Source organism: Coregonus lavaretus (assembly GCF_964263955.1).
Source record: "Coregonus lavaretus genome assembly, chromosome: 4".
NCBI classification, from domain to species: Eukaryota; Metazoa; Chordata; class Actinopteri; order Salmoniformes; family Salmonidae; genus Coregonus; species Coregonus lavaretus.
The window spans coordinates 48,279,948-48,297,222 of record NC_139991.1 but is presented as its reverse complement, the minus strand read 5'-3'; the positions used below and the strand labels follow the sequence as shown (position 1 = coordinate 48,297,222).

At 42.1% G+C, this 17,275-nt stretch overlaps 1 protein-coding gene and 1 pseudogene across 3 annotated transcripts in view; one reads left to right on the top strand and one right to left on the bottom strand.

Moving 5' to 3' along the window:
- The first annotated feature begins 774 nt into the window (after window positions 1-774).
- On the top strand, window positions 775-6,032 carry LOC311127455 (multiple inositol polyphosphate phosphatase 1-like; annotated as a pseudogene). Its single transcript has 2 exons — window positions 775-789; window positions 4,690-6,032. The product of its transcript is annotated as a multiple inositol polyphosphate phosphatase 1-like (transcript).
- An 8,067-nt stretch (window positions 6,033-14,099) lies between these two features.
- LOC311127369 (glutamate receptor ionotropic, NMDA 1-like) overlaps window positions 14,100-17,275 on the bottom strand; it is a gene marked incomplete at its 5' end in the record, with an annotated part of 33,102 nt that continues 29,926 nt past the window's right edge. The window contains one exon of one of the 2 annotated variants that reach the window (XM_084159211.1): window positions 14,100-16,634. In XM_084159211.1, coding sequence (XP_084015337.1) covers window positions 16,569-16,634 — 66 coding nt within the window. In that variant the 3' untranslated portion in view covers window positions 14,100-16,568. Of the gene's footprint in view, window positions 16,638-17,275 lie in introns of both variants that reach the window. The other variant, XM_084159212.1, reaches the window with a different exon arrangement.

Here is a 17,275-nt window from a genome sequence, read left to right as displayed (position 1 = left end):
AGGACTAAACATCATCGTCTCAAGTGCTCCGTTCAAAGGGGCAATCAGGAGTTGCTACATCAATACATGAATTATATGTAGCCATTGATTCTTGAAGAATATAATTTATAAATGCCTCATGAGCTTAGTTCAACTGTCGTACTCCATTAGAACCCACAATATAAGCTTGTTTTACTCCAATGTTTGTAAACAAAGTAAATAACTTAACTTAATATTAAAGGCCGCATTTTATCATCAATGTTTTTTTTTTTTTTAAAGATCTAACAGAAGTATTTTGTTGAGGGAGCACACTAACTGGACCAGGTAAAGAGTAGCCGACCTATGCCTGACTGGACCAGGCAAAGGTTCCTTCCATGGTGCATGGAGCAAAGAGATGCCTAGGCAGGTTGCTAGATACTCTAGTGTGTGCATTATCATCAGTGGAGGAGGAGAGAGTGTAGACAAACACAGCGTTTGATTTGATTTTAGCTGCTGGTGATGGGCAGGAGGTATGTTTATAAATTAATTTGATCAAGCTAATACTAGCCACCTACCAATTTTATGAAGTTGTCAATTCATAAAATAGTACATTCAAATTCACTGTCTATGAATTCATAGACATTTTCCACTGTGAAATTCATAGACAGAGAAAGATACACAATTGACTAAGTAGATACGTAATTGACTAAGATTGCTTTAATTCTTGGGTTATGATACTATATACAAGTGTGGCAGTTGTACTAAACTCCTAAAGCATAAAGGTTATTGAAGAATCAATGTGCCTCATTAATTAAAATGACAATTGAACAGGTAAAGAGGTAAACTTCGATTAGCTATGCAGAATTATGCATAATGATTATGGCTCTAGATTGCCAGAAAAATAATAATATCATCACGTAGGCTAGCCTACCAGCACTTTATCTGCAAGCTGTTGGCTAGAGTGCACCTGCTAATATCAGATTTTTTAAACATTTCTGACAAAACTATCAATAGAGTTGAAAATGCGATGGAAACTCATTTAACTTGTATTTTTTATTCGGTACATGGGAATTTAACCACTAAAGTTATTTTTGGTGGTATACAGTGGCTTCGGAAAGTATTCAGACCCGTTGACTTTTTTCACATTTTGCTACGTTACAGCTTTATTCTAAAATGTATTAAATTGTTTTTTCCCCCTCATCAATCTACACACAATAGCCCATAATGACAAAGCAAAAACAGTTTTTTTGATTTTTTTCTAATTTATATATAAAAAAATATAAAAAAAACGGAAATATCAGATTTACATAAGTATTCAGACCCTTTACTCAGTACTTTGTTGAAGCACCTTTGGCAGCGATTACAGCCTCGAGTCTTCTTGGGTATGACGCTACAAGCTTGGCACACCTGTATTTGGGGAGTTTCTCCCATTCTTCTCTGCAGATCCTCTCAAGCTCTGTCAGGTTGGATGGGGAGCGTTGCTGCACAGCTATTTTCAGGTCACGAAGCCACTCCTGCATTGTCTTGGCTGTGTGCTTAGGGTCATTGTCCTGTTGGAAGGTGAACCTTCGCCCCAGTCTGACGTCCTGAGCATTCTGGAGCAGGTTTTCATCAAGAATCTTTCCCTCAATCCTGACTAGTCTCCCAGTCCCTGCCGCTGAAAAATATCCCCACAGCATGATGCTGCCACCACCATGCTTCACCGTAGGGATGGTGCCAGGTTTCCTCCAGACGTGACGCTTGGCATTCAGGCCAAAGAGTTCAACCTTGGTTTCATCAGACCAGAGAATCGTGTTTCTCATGGTCTGAGAGTCTTTAGGTGCCTTTTGGCACACTCCAAGCGGGCTGTCATGTGCCTTTTACTGAGGAGTGGCTTCCTTCTGGCCACTCTACCATAAAGGCCTGATTGGTGGAGTGCTGCAGAGTTGGTTGTCCTTCTGGAAGATTCTTCCATCTCCACAGAGGAACTCTAGAGCTCTGTCAGAGTGACCATCGGGTTCTTGGTCACCTTCCTGACCAAGGCCCGTCTACCCCGATTGCTCAGTTTGGCCGGGTGGCCAGCTCTAGGAAGAGTCTTGGTGGTTCCAAACTTCTTCTATTTAAGAATGATGGAGGCCACTGTGTTCTTGGGTACCTTCAATGCTGCAGACATTTTTTGGTACCCTTCCCCAGATCTGTGCTTCGACACAATCCTGTCTCGGAGCTCTACGGACAATACCTGGCTTGGTTTTTGCTCTGACATGCACTGTCAACTGTGGGACCTTATATAGACAGGTGTGTGCTTTTACAAATCATGCAAATCAATTGAATTTACCACAGGTGGACTCCAATCAAGTTGTAGAAACATCTCAAGAATGATCAATGGAAACTGGATGCACCTGAGCTTAATTTCGAGTCTCATAGCGAAGGGTCTGAATACTTATGTAAATAAGGTATTTCTTATTATTAATTTTATTTTTTTGCAAACATTTCTAAAAACCTGTTTTCGCTTTGTCATTATTGGGTATTGTGTGTAGATTGCTGATGATAGTTAAAACAAAAATCCATGTTAGAATAAGGCTGTAATGTAACAAAATGTGGAAAAAGTCAAAGGGTCTGAATACTTTGGTATTGGTCTTTTATTAGGATCCCCATTAGCTGTTGCAAAAGCAGAAGCTACTCTTCCTGGGGTCCACACAAAACATGAAACATTACATAATACAGAACATTAATAGACAAGAACAGCTCAAGGACAGAACTACATAAAACATTTTTAAAGGCACATGTAGCCTACATATCAATACATACACACAAACTATCTAGGTCAAATAGGGGAGAGGGGTTGTGCCGTGAGGTGTTGCTTTATCTGTTTTTTGAAACCAGGTTTGCTGTTTATTTGAGCAATATGAGATGTAACGGAGTTCCATGCAATTATGCTCCCTCTAATTCTCTCTCTCTCCCTCTTTCCCTCCCCTCCCGGAGGACCTGAGCCCTAGGACCATGCCTCAGGACTACCTGGCCTGATGACTCCTTGCTGTCCCCAGTCCACCTGGTCGTGCTGCTGCTTCAGTTTCAACTCTTCTGCCTGCGGCTATGGAAACCTGACCTGTTCACGACCTTGTCCCAGACCTGCTGTTTTCAACTCTCTCTACCGCACCTGCTATTTCAACCACAAAATGCCCGGCTATGAAAAGCCAAGTGACATTTACTCCTGATGTACTGACCTGTTGCAACCTCTACAATCACTGTGATTATTATTTGACTCTGCTGGTCATCTATGAATGTTTGAACATTCATAGATGTTCACCCGGCACAGCCAGAAGGCGACTGGCCACCCCTCAGAGCCTGGTTCCTCTCTAGGTTTCTTCCTAGGTTTCTGCCTTTCTAGGGAGTTTTTCCTAGCCACAGTGCTTCTACATCTGCATTGCTTGCTGTTTGGGGTTTTAGGCTGGGTTTCTGTATAGCACTTTGTGACATCTGCTGATGTAAAAAGGGCTTTATAAATACATTTGATTTTATTTGATATGATATAATACTGTATGCTTTCTTGAATTTGTTCTGGATTTGGGGACTTTGAAAAGACCCCTGGTGGCATGTCTGGTGGGGTAAGTGAAGAAGTGATGCAGTCAGTCTCTCCTCAACTCTTAGCCAATAGAGACTGGCATGCATAGTATTTATATCAGCCCTCTGATTACAATGAAGAGCAAGACGTGCCGCTCTGTTTTGGGCCAGCTGCAGCTTAACTAGGTATTTCCTTGCAGCACTGGACCACACGACTGGACAATAATCAAGATTAGACAAAACTAGAGCCTGCAGAACTTGCTTTTTGGAGTGTGGTGTCAAAAAAGCAGAGTATCTCTTTATTAAAGACAGACCTCTCCCGATCTTTACAACCATTGAATCTATATGTTTTGACCATGATAGCTTACTATCTAAGGTAACGCCAAGTAATTTAGTCTCCTCAACTTGTTCAACAGCCACACCATTCATTACCAGATTCAGCTGAGGTCTAGAACTTAGGGAATGATTTTTACCAAATACAATGCTCTTAGTTTTAGAGATGTTCAGGACCAGTTTATTTGTGGCCTCCCATTCCAAAACAGACTGCAACTCTTTGTTAAGGGTTTCAGTGACTTCATTAGCTGTGTTTGCTGATGCGTATATGGTTGAATCATCAGCATACATGGACACACATTCTTTGTTTAATGCCAGTGGCAGGTCATTGGTAAAAATAGAAAAGAGTAGAGGGCCTAGAGAGCTGCCCTGTGGTACACCACACTTTACATGTTTGACATCAGAGAAGATTCCGTTAAAGAAAATCCTTTGAGTTCTATTAGATAGATAGCTCTGAATCCACAATATGGCAGAGGTTGAAAAGCCATAACACATACGTTTTTTCAACAACAGGTTATGGTCAATAATATCAAAGGCTGCACTGAAATCTAACAGTACAGCTCCCACAATCTTCTTATTATCAATTTCTTTCAACCAATCATCAGTCATTTGTGTCAGTGCAGTACATGTTGAGTGCCCTTCCCTATAAGCATGCTGAAAGTCTGTTGTTAATTTGTTTACAGAGAAATAGCATTGTATTTGGTCAAACACAATTTTTTCCAACAGTTTGCTAAGAGACAATGCGATAGCTTAGCTAACTTAGTTTAGTAGTTAAATAATCAATTGTTCCTACCTTAACTAATTTGACGAAATTACATCTGCGTTATCTAAACAAAGTTTGTTGTTCACGAAATGTAGTCTTGCTTTGACCCGGTTTCATACTGCTCTGTTGCAAATGCTAACGTTAATTCAAACATACCTGCAATTGCTAATTATTTTGGAACGAAAGACAATATGAGGTGATTAACCACTATCTCATTAATGACATCCTCTCGGTAAACAAATCCTTTTTAAAACCGGGATGTACGGATTGCACGGCTCTGATGTGACCGCCATTATTCGGCATGGTGCACGATATCCAACGACCAAAAATATAAAAAGGATGCAACGGCTTTACGACCTTGTTCGAAACGAGGCAATGAACACTGATAAATGGCTGAATGACATCAAAACCAAGTGGGAAATGTGGTACACTGACGACATGGATGGCAAGCTTGTGGAGAAGGGGCTAGATGACCATAGGCATCTGGCTGTCAGGTTGGCAACATTGTTTCTGTCTCTGATATCCGAGTAAAACCTCTGAGCCCACCGTATCCGTTTCATCACTAGCTCTAAACACAGATGCGTGGACAGCATTGTAGCATTCCAAGAGGGCCTGCTCAACCTTTGGAAAGTGACCGAAGTTGGACCCAGCCACAAAATCAACGATGAGTTGATGAGATTCTTTGACCATTGCCAGAAATTTGATGAGGATGTAGAGAACAACCAAACTGCCCTGGAAGAGGTCCACCTCTTCAAGGCCTCAGCAGAGATGAAAAGAGTGCAGATGAAGATGGCTGACAAGCTGCAAGTTCCATACAATCGGATCACACCAGATATGGTGGAGGCTACATTCTTCTTGTGCTCATATGAGTTTGCCATTACATCTTTCAACTCCCCCTGGTGCAACCTGTTTGATGAGACTGATGCCCAAGTACTGGAGTACAAGAATGACCTGAAACAGTACTGGAAGAGGGGCTATGGTCATGACATCAACCGCAAGTCCAATTGCACTCTCTTTCATGACCTGTTCAATCGTCTTGATCAGGCTGCTCATGAGATCAGGTTTGGGCATGTATCTGAGGCCGTGACCATCCAGGTGGGCCATGCCGAGACCCTCCTGCCCCTGTTGGCCCTCATGGGCTTCTTCAGAGACGAGACGGCCCTGACTGCTGACAACTTTGACGTGCAACATGGCCGCACCTTCCGTACCAGCCGCATCGTGCCTTACGCAGCCAACCTGCTCTTTGTGCTGTTCCTCCTCAACGAGACACCTCAGAACTTCCCCGATATAAAGCACCAGGCTCCACTCTACGATACGGTCAGAGAGACCTACAGAGAGCTGCTGCACGGCTGCAATTTTGAGAAAGAGTGTGAGCTGCCCAGACCCAACCACAACTCTGATCTGTGAACTTGGGGCATGTGAATGTAAAGAGCTCTCTACAGGGGTTGGAGGATTCAAACATCTATGTATCATGCAAGAGAGGGGTTTTAACGGTTTTGGCCAAAGCAGTTACACTTTGTTAATGGTCTAGCTTTTTTGAAGTAATTCAAGTCAGTGGTTTTACAGATATACAGGTTTCACAGATAGCTTTTACAGGTACATCATTTTTTTATGTGTCACTTTAGCATATGAGTTATGATGATGGCTTTCTTTTCTAGGGTCAGAAACCAGGGTCTTTATTGAACACTCTTTTTAGAGGAGGGAGAAATGTATATTTATGTCATTTCACGGTTTTGTATTGATCATTTATAGTAAAGCATATTTTTCAGGTGCCTTTTTGTGTTTGCATACAGAATGCATTTTCCAAAAGCAGAAAGAACCACCTACAGTGAGGGAAAGGGGTATTTGGTCCCCTGCTAATTTTGTGCATTTGCCCACTGACAAAGACGTGATCGGTCTGTAGTTTTGATGGTGGGTTTGTTTGAACGGTGAGAGACAGAATGGCAGCAAGGGGAGTCCAGAGAAACGCATGTCAAGAATGTTGTAAGTTGATTTGCATTTTAATGAGGGAAATAAGTATTTGACCCCCTCTCAATCAGAAAGATTTCTGGCTCCCATGTGTCTTTTATACAGGTAACGAGCTGAGATTAGAGCACACTCTTAAAGGGAGTGGGGCCCCGTGTAGCTCAGTTGGTAGAGCATGGCGCTTGCAATGCCAGGGTTGTGGGTTCATTTCCCACGGGGGGCCAGAATGAAAATGTATGCACTCACTAACTGTAAGTCGCTCTGGATAAGAGCGTCTGCTAAATGACTAAAATGTAAATGTAATGTAAATGTAAGAGCTGGCAGCAAGCTTATAGGTCTGCTGTTAGAACCAGTAAAGGCCGCTTTACCATTCTTGGGTAGCGGAATTACTTTGGCTTCCCTCCAGGCCTGAGGACAAAGACTTTCCTCTAGGCTCAGATTAAAGATATGACAGATAGGAGTGGCTATAGAGTCAGCTACCATCCTCAGTAGCTTTCCAACTAAGTTGTCAATGCCAGGAGGTTTGTCATTATTGATCGATAACAATAATTTTTCCACCTCTCCCACATTAACTTTACAAAATTCTAACTTGCAATGCTTTTCTTTTATTATTTGTTTTCTTATGCATGAATACGATGGCGCACTGTTCATTGTTGGCATTTCCTGCCTAAGTTTGCCCACTTTGCCAATGAAGTAATCATTAAAATAATTGGTAACATGGTTTTGTGATGAATAAGCCATCTGATTCGATGATTTGAATTTGTCTTTCTGCCCATAATTTCATTTAAAGTACTCCAAAGTTTTTATATCATTGATCTTGGCTTCATAATACAGTTTATTCTTCTTTTTGTTGAGTATAGTCACATCATTTGCAGTAAGTCAGCCAGTCAGATGTGCAGCCAGACTTATTAGCCACTCCTTTTGCCCCATCTCTTTCAACCATACAGTTTTTCAATTCCTCATCAATCCATGGAGCCTTAACAGTTCTAACAGTCCGTTTCCTAACAGGTGCATGTTTATCAATAATTGGAAGAAGCAATTTCATAAATTCATCAAGTGCAGCGTCTGGATGCTCCTTATTAATCACATCAGACCAACAAATATTTTTTACATCATCCACATATGAGTCACAGCAAAATCTCTTATACACTATTTTAGGCCCAGCTGTTGGAACTTTGGCTTTCCTGGATATAGCCACTATATTGTGATCACTGCATCCAATGGGTACGGATACAGCTTTAGAACAAAGTTCTACATATTAGTAAAAATGTGATCGATACATGTGGATGATCTTGTTCCTGTAGTGTTTGTAAACACCCTGGTAGGTTGATTAATAACCTGAACCAGATTACAGGCACTGGTTACAGTAAGAAGCTTCCTCTTGAGCGGACAGCTTGATGAAAACCAGTCAATATTCAGGTCCCCAAGAAGTAGACCTCTCTGTTTACATCACATACACTACCAATCATTTCACACATATTATTTAGATACTGACTGTTCGCACTTGGTGGCCTATAGCAACACCCCAAAAGAAAAGGCTTTAGATGTGGCAAGTGAACCTGCAACCACAACACTTCAATAACACTTGACATAAGATCTTCTCTAAGCATTACAGGGATATGGTCTCCCGAGTGGCACAGTGGTCTAAGGCACTGCATCGCAGTGCTAGCTGTGCCACTAGAGATCCTGGTTCGAATCCAAGCTCTGTCATAGCCGGCCGCGACCGGGAGACCCATGGGGCGGTGCACAATTGGCCCAGGGTAGGGGAGGGAATGGCCGGCAGGGATGTAGCTCAGTTGGTAGAGCATGGCATTTGCAACGCCAGGATTGTGGGTTCGATTCCCGCGGGGGGCCAGTATGAAAAATAAAAAATAATGTATGCACTCACTAACTGTAAGTCGCTCTGGATAAGAGCGTCTGCTAAAATGACTAAAATGTAAAAAAATATGGCTCTGAATATATACAGCAACACCTCGCCCATAAGCATTTCTGTCTCTTCTATAGATGTTATATTCTTGTATTGCTACTGCTGTATCATCAAATGAATTATCTAAGTGAGTCTCAGAAATGGCTAATATATGAATGTTATCTGACGTTAGCAAGTTATTGATTTCTTTAACCTTATTTCTAAGGCTACATATATTAATATGGGCTATTTTCAGCCCTTTCCTGGGTAGCTTATCAGAGATAGACATAATACTGAAAAGAGCAAACAAAGCAAGAGAAAAAAATATACATTCAGCAGTCCATTAATCAATTGGTGTGTGTATGTGTGTGCTGCGGGGTTGAAGCTACGAACCCATAGGCTTGGCTCTCTCATCCCTTCCAGGCTTCTGGGAGGGAGGGTGGACAATGAGCCTGTCATAGCAGATGTAAGCAATGTCCCCATGCGCTCTGGCAGCTTTCATGGCTGGGATAAGTTCTTTCCTGTTCTGGCGCACAGCTTCTGGCATATATCTTCCTCGTTGAGAAAGATATACGTTCCTCTCAAGTTCTTGGCTCTTTCCAGAACAGCTACCTTGTCCTTGAACCTCAGGAACTTGACCACTATCGGGCCTGTTACCTGGGCCGGTGGTGGGTTTTCCAGTCCTGTGGGCACGCTCCACCTCAATCTTCCTGTGGTCCATCTTCAATTTCTCAGAGATCATTTCCCTCACTTTGTCCTCAGACTCCATCCAGGTCTCATGTGGAGATTCTGCAATTCCGACCACAACCATGTTGTTACGCTTTGATTGTCCCTCGAGATAGTCTGATTTATTACATTTACATTACATTTACGTCATTTAGCAGACGCTCTTATCCAGAGCGACTTACAAATTTATCCGTCATTGTTATCATGGATTCACACACAGAACTGATGTCCTCTCTCAATGACTTACAGATTGCTGTAATCTTGCCATTCTCCTGTTTAAACTCATCGAGCTGACCCTGGGAGAACTTCAAACTGTTCTTTAGGTCCTGGACCACTCTGGTCAGGTCGTCCATTCTTTTATAAGTCGAATCCACCAGTATTTGGACAAAGCACTTGAAGCTATTTTCTTGTTGTTGTAACAACTGCTTGTAGAACTATTTATGTTCGTTTAAAAGATCCTTCACATGTGATAGAGAGACATCACTGTCCTCGACAACGGTACTCCCGCCGGCTTTGGTCTTTGTCATGGTAGCTAGCAACGTAGGTTACGCTGTTACTCCTCGCAGTTCCAGACATGGCAGGTCAAATGGAAGATTGAAAACAACAAACAGCAGGGATCTAGACAGCCACAAACCCGGGACAATCTGCGGTCCCAGCCACCCTTAACCTGGACCAGCTGGTGGATATGTCGATAAGGCTGGATAACCTGTTGGCGAGCCGCGGACGTCCGGATCAGGGTCCGTCCATTCCATCCCCCAGCACCTCCGACCCTACACCGATGGAGCTCGGAGGTGCTGCTCTCAGGGAGACTGGAAGGGGGGCCATCTCCTGCACCAACTGTGGCCGCAGAGGACACACTGCTGGTCGGTGCTGGGGAGGGTCCTCAGGGAGTCGAGGCAGCAGGCAGAGCACTGGTGGACCGTCCCAGGTGAGTAGGCACCCGACTCACCCAGAGCTCCCTGTTGCGCACGTGTATTGACATCGAATTTCCTGAGTTTTCCCCGCATTCCCAGCATAAGGCGCTCGTAGATTCAGGCGCAGCTGGGAACTTTATTGATCGTAAGTTTTCCCGTAGTTTAGGGATTCCTATTGTTCCTGTTAATGTGCCCTTCCCTGTACATGCCTTAGATAGTCGCCCTTTAGTATCAGGCCTGATTAGGGAGGTCACAGCTCCACTCTGGATGAAAACACAGGAGGGTCATGAGGAGAGAATTAGTCTCTTTCTGATTGATTCTCCTGGTTAACCTCTCATGACCCGACGATTTCATAGCAACAGAGGGCTCTCAAGGGATGGTCACGTCAGTGCTCGGGGAGGTGTGTAGGTGTTTCCATAGGTGCAACTACGGTGGAAAGTCCAAACCAGGTCTCCACTATGCACATTCCCCCCGAATATGCCGATTTGGCTCTCGCCTTCTGTAAAAAGAAGGCGACTCAATTACCACCCCATCGACAGGGGGATTGTGCGAAAAATCTCCAGGTAGGCGCTCCACTTCCCCGGAGTCACGTGTATCCTCTGTCACAGGAAGAGACAGCTTCTATGGAAACATATGTCTCCGAATCTCTGGGACAGGCATACATTCGGCCTTCCACTTCACCTGTCTCCTCAAGTTTCTTTTTTGTGAAGAAGAAGGATGGAGGTTTATGCCTCTGCGTTGCCAGGATCAGAGTAGTACAGAAGTTGTCATATGCTGAGGCAGTGAAGAGAGTAGTTGGAGAAGATGGGTCCAGGGCGAGGGATCCTAAGAGGCTTTCTGTGAGTAGGCCGAGGCCAACAGAGAGTGATATAAATAACATTCTTCAGTAAGGTTGGTTTCTTAGCGTTCATAGCCATGGTTATCAACTGTACCGCAGAAATGGAATGTAAATCACAGAAAATAGATGTGGTGGTGGCAGCTGCAGAGAAGTACTTGGGTGTATGAAAGTAAAGTAAAACTTAACTTAGTGCCAAATTCGTCAAGCTTCTTACCTTACAAACTCCAGAACTCAGGTGATGAGGTTCATCTGCAAACAGGTGTCGACGGTGGAATCTGGTGGCATCACATGTATAGGCCTATTTTCGCTCTAAAATCGTGCCATATGCCTAACTAGAAACACGATTCATGACCCGTCTCTTCTGAAAAAACAACAATAGGCATAAAACTTAAGCCACACCCACTTGGAAATCTTCTTCCTGAGCAGGCACGACAGCATCCTACGGTCCTAGCCCCCACCTGCGGCCACTGAAAAAGAGTGCGCTTGATTTAACACGCCCGCTCGCCGTCTGGATTGGGTTCACACTAAATTAACAGACCATAACATACCATATCATGTCTACGCTCATCCGACGTGCCAAGCAAACTAACCCAAACGCACCCTCTGAGTGTCAGCAGAAAATATAGATTGCAATGTGTGTAGTAGGCTAAGCTGCATAAACAAAAGCATCTCTGATTGCATTTGGCAATAGGTTCATTTTATTTACAAGTGCATCTATACAAACAAGATAATTTCATTGAAAATCTTTTTTAGATCATCTTCGTAATTGAGGAGGTAAAACTTCAAAATGTGTAAAGTGTGTGAGTGTGTGTTTGTGTGTGTGTGTCTCTCTATGTGTGTGTGTGTGTGTGTGTGTGTGTGTGTGTGTATGTGTGACATTGTATTGCACTTGTGGTACTAGAATGTCAGTCTCCTCATCCTCATCAATAACAAACCAGATTCTATTTACATTGCACTTAAAGTATGCATTTCAGAAAACTAAACAAAATCTGCATGGTCAATATCAATAAGCATTGAAGAACCAAAAAACAATACTGATAAACACACATAAGCATGCATAGGCCAGAATTAGAACATGACCAGAAGCAACTTTTTAAATGATCAAATTTCATAAACTAAATGCTGTTTTAGTGCTACAATCTATATGTTTCATCAAAAACTTTGTAACCAAACAAATTCATACAATTATTAATTACTTTTTTTCTGTTTGTATGAGACACCCCCCACTGGGCACACCACGTCATTTCAAAGTGAACATTTGGGTAATATTTGGTTGAGAGCCACTCAAAAAGACAGCCAGAAATGTGGTGAATTCCCAATGTGTTATCACTATGCTTTCAACCATCTAAAAGCCCAACCAAATTCTAATGGAAAAACAATGTCAGATTTTTGGTTTACTTGTCATCTAAATGTGTTATCACTGCGCTTTCAACCATTTAAAAGCACAACAAAGTTCAAATGGGAATACAATGTCAGATATTCTGTATTTATACAACAACATAATGTAATAGCACAAACAAATGACCTGGATTGGAGTTGAGATTACATAAAAACATGGTGCAAGTGATCAATGCTGTTTGAGATTCTGCACATGTTATTATAGCAATTGTGAAGATCTCCACAGACCTGCAACCTTTGCATGCTATCTTGAACATGCAAGCTTTCTATGATTACATAAGAACTCCTGAGTGGCGCAGTGGTCTAAGGCACTGCATCGCAGTACTAACTGTGCCACTAGATCCTGGTTCGTATCCAGGCTCTGTCGCAGCCGGCCGCGACCGGGAGACTCAAGGGCGGCGCACAATTGGCCCAGCGTCGTCCAGGGTAGGGGAGGGAATGGCCGGCAGGGATGTAGCTCAGTTGATAGAGCATGGCGTTTGCAACGCCAGGGTTGTGGGTTCGATTCCCACAGGGGGCCAGTATAAAAAAATATGTATTCACTAACTGTAAGTCGCTCTGGATAAGAGCGTCTGCTAAATGACGTAAATGTAAATGTAAATGTAAGACATTTATAGTTACAGTAACCTCAATGTGGCCATGGATGTGTTACTCATTTTAAGGTTTAATAAATACTGTTACATTTGTTTGTAAGATAGCCTTAACTTTAGGCTATTTACTGTTTTGGTTCAGAAGGGCACATGAATCCAACAATGTATTTATTTATTTGTAGGCAAACTGGAATTCAAGCCAGACTAAGTCAGTGGCACAGACGGAAATACCAAAGCAGAAGATACATATCCTTCAAATGTTGATATTTGGTTGCGTTGACAACCAAACACAATTTAATATCCAGTTTGTCTAGAGTTTTCCCTGTTAGTTAACACTATCAACGTTTCCCTTTACTGTGGCAATTGTGGTCGAATCAACGCAATATTAGCCACTTTCAATGCAACATACTGAAACAAAATGAACTATGCAAGATATTTTGTTGTAGGCAGACCACATCGGAGTAGGATTCTATTGGGCACGACTCAGCCCGTACCCAAGCGGCATAACCAATCAGAGCTGCAGTAGGACTATATGTAAATAGACCATTGCCATATATGGATCTGTGCTGTTTACTTTGAACTGGACTGTGTTTACAGCTGTGGTCCTAAGTAGATGTGCTTGTTTTGAGATCAAAGCAAGAGCTGCATGTAGCCACTTGTGCACATTTTGTTCATATCCTTTGCCAAGGGGCAGTTTTAAGTTTTGAGACAGGTTTGAATAAACTAAGTAGCCAATAGGCAGAGAGTAGCATCATTTGTCTGATTCTCTGTAATAATGGTATGGGAATAATAATTTATTTTGTAAAGTGGTTTCTTGCATCAAACAACACAAAAACATTTTCAGTCACCTCCTTTTCTGAAGGACAAGTGGATAAACAGGTTAATGTCAAGCCCTGCATGTGGAATGTAGGCCTACATTGAACACCACACATTGGCTGCTACTGTAGGCTGAATGATAGAACAGCTATTTCCATGTTAAAATGTTATGGGATGCATTTTCTCCATTGTTTTTGATGGTAGGCAACTCTGGTAGGCCTACATTATGATCAAATAGCCACAGTAGCCTACTTGGCCAGTGTTAAAACTGTAACTTAAAGCGGGTACAGCCTTAGTCTTCACAGTAAACGCGTGCTAGAAGTTGCACAGAATTTTCACAATGTTCACATTGCTTATATGACCTTTGGAATTAATTTGATAGCAACAGTGAATCTATTTAGCTATTAAGAGATCTCTCAATAATCATTCTCACGATAGCACATTGGTAATAGTCAGTGGACAATATCAAAGCTAAGCAGGGCTAGGCTTGGTTAAAACCCTGGACCAACGGGTAGCTGTAGATAGATCAACTCTCCAGTATGAGGTACAGCCCAGCCTGTTGTTTTTTTCTGATAGTGGATATAACATTGAAGATCTGACGTTGTTTCAAAGGTACAAATTCAACATATTTTATACAAGGTTTGACTATAATGAAAATTGGTTACAATGATGACATAATTCTGTGGTTGAAATGTTACCCTCAAAACAACAGTTGATTACTTTTTCAAATCCAGTGTATTTTCCACATAGATTCCACGTCACAATACGTTGACAAATTCCGTTGAAACAATGTTGATTTAACCATTTCGTGCCCAGTGGGTCATACTATAACAATTAGACCATGATCTCGCTTGTGAGCTGTTTTCTACTCTTATTCATATACATTTTTATGTACTTGCATACTGAATGTATAATCATATTTCAGTCAGCCTTGTTGATGGGGACAGTATAGGGAAGCACTCAGGTTAAAGTGCATTGCCATGCCAGAACGGTCCCATAGTCTTAGTTTCAACATGCCACGCTTGTTTCTCAACTTCAGAGCCTGGGAAACGGGCCGTTTCTTTCATCTAACCAATATATTTGTACCTAACCTCACAGCACCAACACTGCAAGTTAAGCAGAGTTATCAATTCACATGGTTTCCTTTCATGTAAAATATCTCAAAGTGCAAATTGAAGATAGACTGTCGTGCACATGGAGGAGGTTTTCCATGAAAGATCAAGTGCTGGTTGGGTGAAAAACCTGGCCCTTTGATGCAACCCCTTGACACTGGCGATGAGAAAGACTGAGGAAAGCGAGAGGGCGAGAGAGGGGTGTTCCGAAACATATGCCTGATAACAATGACTTAGAGCAGTGTTTCTCTTAATCCAGGTCCTTGGGACCCAAAAGGATGCACATTTTTGTTTTTGCCCTAGGACTACACACCTGATTCCACCAATCAAAGGCTTATGATGAGTTGGTTATTTGAATCAGGTGTGTAGCGCTAGGACAAAAGTAAAAATGTGCACCCTTTTTTAGAGTATTTCCTGTAGTTTCGACTAGATTAGTGACTGAAAATCCCTAGTGACTGAAAATCCACTTCAAATAAGAATATAGCTTTGCCACTTTCCCAAAGGTGTGAGGACCTCATTGGACCAAATACAGGTAAATGTGAACATTACGTTACAAGCAGAACGTTTTCAAGGGGCACCAAAGGATAATACTGGCTGGATAAAATATATACAAGCATGCATTTGGCAGACAGTTATAAAATGATTAAGGGGCAAAGAATACAATGTAAACAAAGATCCCAATTTTTGTATCTCAGAAAACTGTGAGTGATTAGAAAACAGGGGTTTAAGTGTGTTGTAAAGTGCCACGGAGTATTCCAACAAACAGCAGTAGCCGTATTAACACCATGGCCAAATAATTAGTTACAGAAATATTCAGTTGCATCTATGCATTTACAATACATGCATTCTTCCATCTTTAGTATTGCTGCTTTAAAGGATTACATTGTCACAAATGCTCTCACTATTAAAACGTGTCCAATTTAACAAAGACATATCTAAAATGTTTAAACATGGAGTTCAAATAAGTATTTCTTAATACAATGCTGTAGTTGTTATCCAGCAAAGTGTACCTATTATAGTGTTCACATTTTAGTCATTTAGTATCCAGAGCAACTTACAGGAGCAATTAGGGTTAAGTGCCTTGCTCAAGGACCATCAACAGATTTTTCACCTAGTCGGTTCGAAGATTCAAACCAGCGACCTTTCGGTTACTGGCCTAACTAACGCTTAACCGCTAGGCTACCTGCCACCCCTGCTGCTAAATACTGTGAAATAATATGTGTTATAGTCCCTCCTTGTAAGTTAAATGATATGTACAGAACTTCACTTGTTTGTATACTTAAGTCATCTAACTAAACATGATTTTTAAAACAGTAAAATATATCATGTAGATATTTTAAATAGTAGTAGTATCCAACATCACTATGTCTGCAGTAAGTAAATTAGACAAAGATAGGACTGTTTTAAGCATAGATTGAGCATGACTAGAGAAAATAGAGAAAAACACAGTATGTGTCAGTAAGCTCAGAACCCTAGAGCTAACTAATGCCAGACAGCTGTAACAGGTGCCATGATCAGAGAATATGATCAGGGGAGTCCTTTCTCAGACGTAGGTGTAACTCCATTGCTCTACTGTAAAGCCAATGGGACAAAAAGCTTCAGCAGTGATGGATCCAACAATGCAGCGATCTGGGGGATGGCTCTCTCCGTCCACCCACCCTCTCTCTCTCTCTCTCCGAGTAGAGAATCTCTCTCTCCTTCTGTCCCTCTCACACCACCGTGCTGACAGATGGGTCGGACAAGTTGAGCTGGCCCGTGATGTCGGTGGGTGGGTACTGCTGCAGAGATGGAGAGAACATGAGAAAAACAGAGCCACAGTCAGTCCCCTACAAAATCCCTAAACAGAACTGCTATAGATAATAACACCTCTGCTCCATTTCAGTCAAAATCTTCAAAGCAGAGGTGTTTTATAACCCCCCAAAGGCAGTGTGGTTAGGAAAGATGGAAACATTTTGGTTCCATTGTCGGGTCCACAGATTAGTACAGTACAGCCATGAAAATACATGTGTTAGTTGCTTGCTCTGCCTGAGGAGGGTTATCATATGACTACAGTGGAGTGGAGGTAAGGCCCAGAGGGTAGAGCACATTTGAATCAGCCAAAGGTAATCTCAACCCTACATGACTGACTTGGCAATCATTTACCCCCTTGGATAAAATAAGACAGCTTGTTTTACCCACAGTCATTTGAATGCAGACCGGGTTTTATTTTTAGCAGCTAAGCTGAGAGATAAATATGAATTATGATTAAGCCCCAGTGCAATCTGGGCTGGTTCACATCGCTGTACAGTTGGACTCTTACTTCCAGGCCATATTTCACTGTACTCCTTCTGAGGAGCAGAGTGGTTGGTTTTAATGGGCATCTACAGTGCTGGGTAGTAACATACCCAGATCCATGCAGGTGCTCAGTTACTATGGC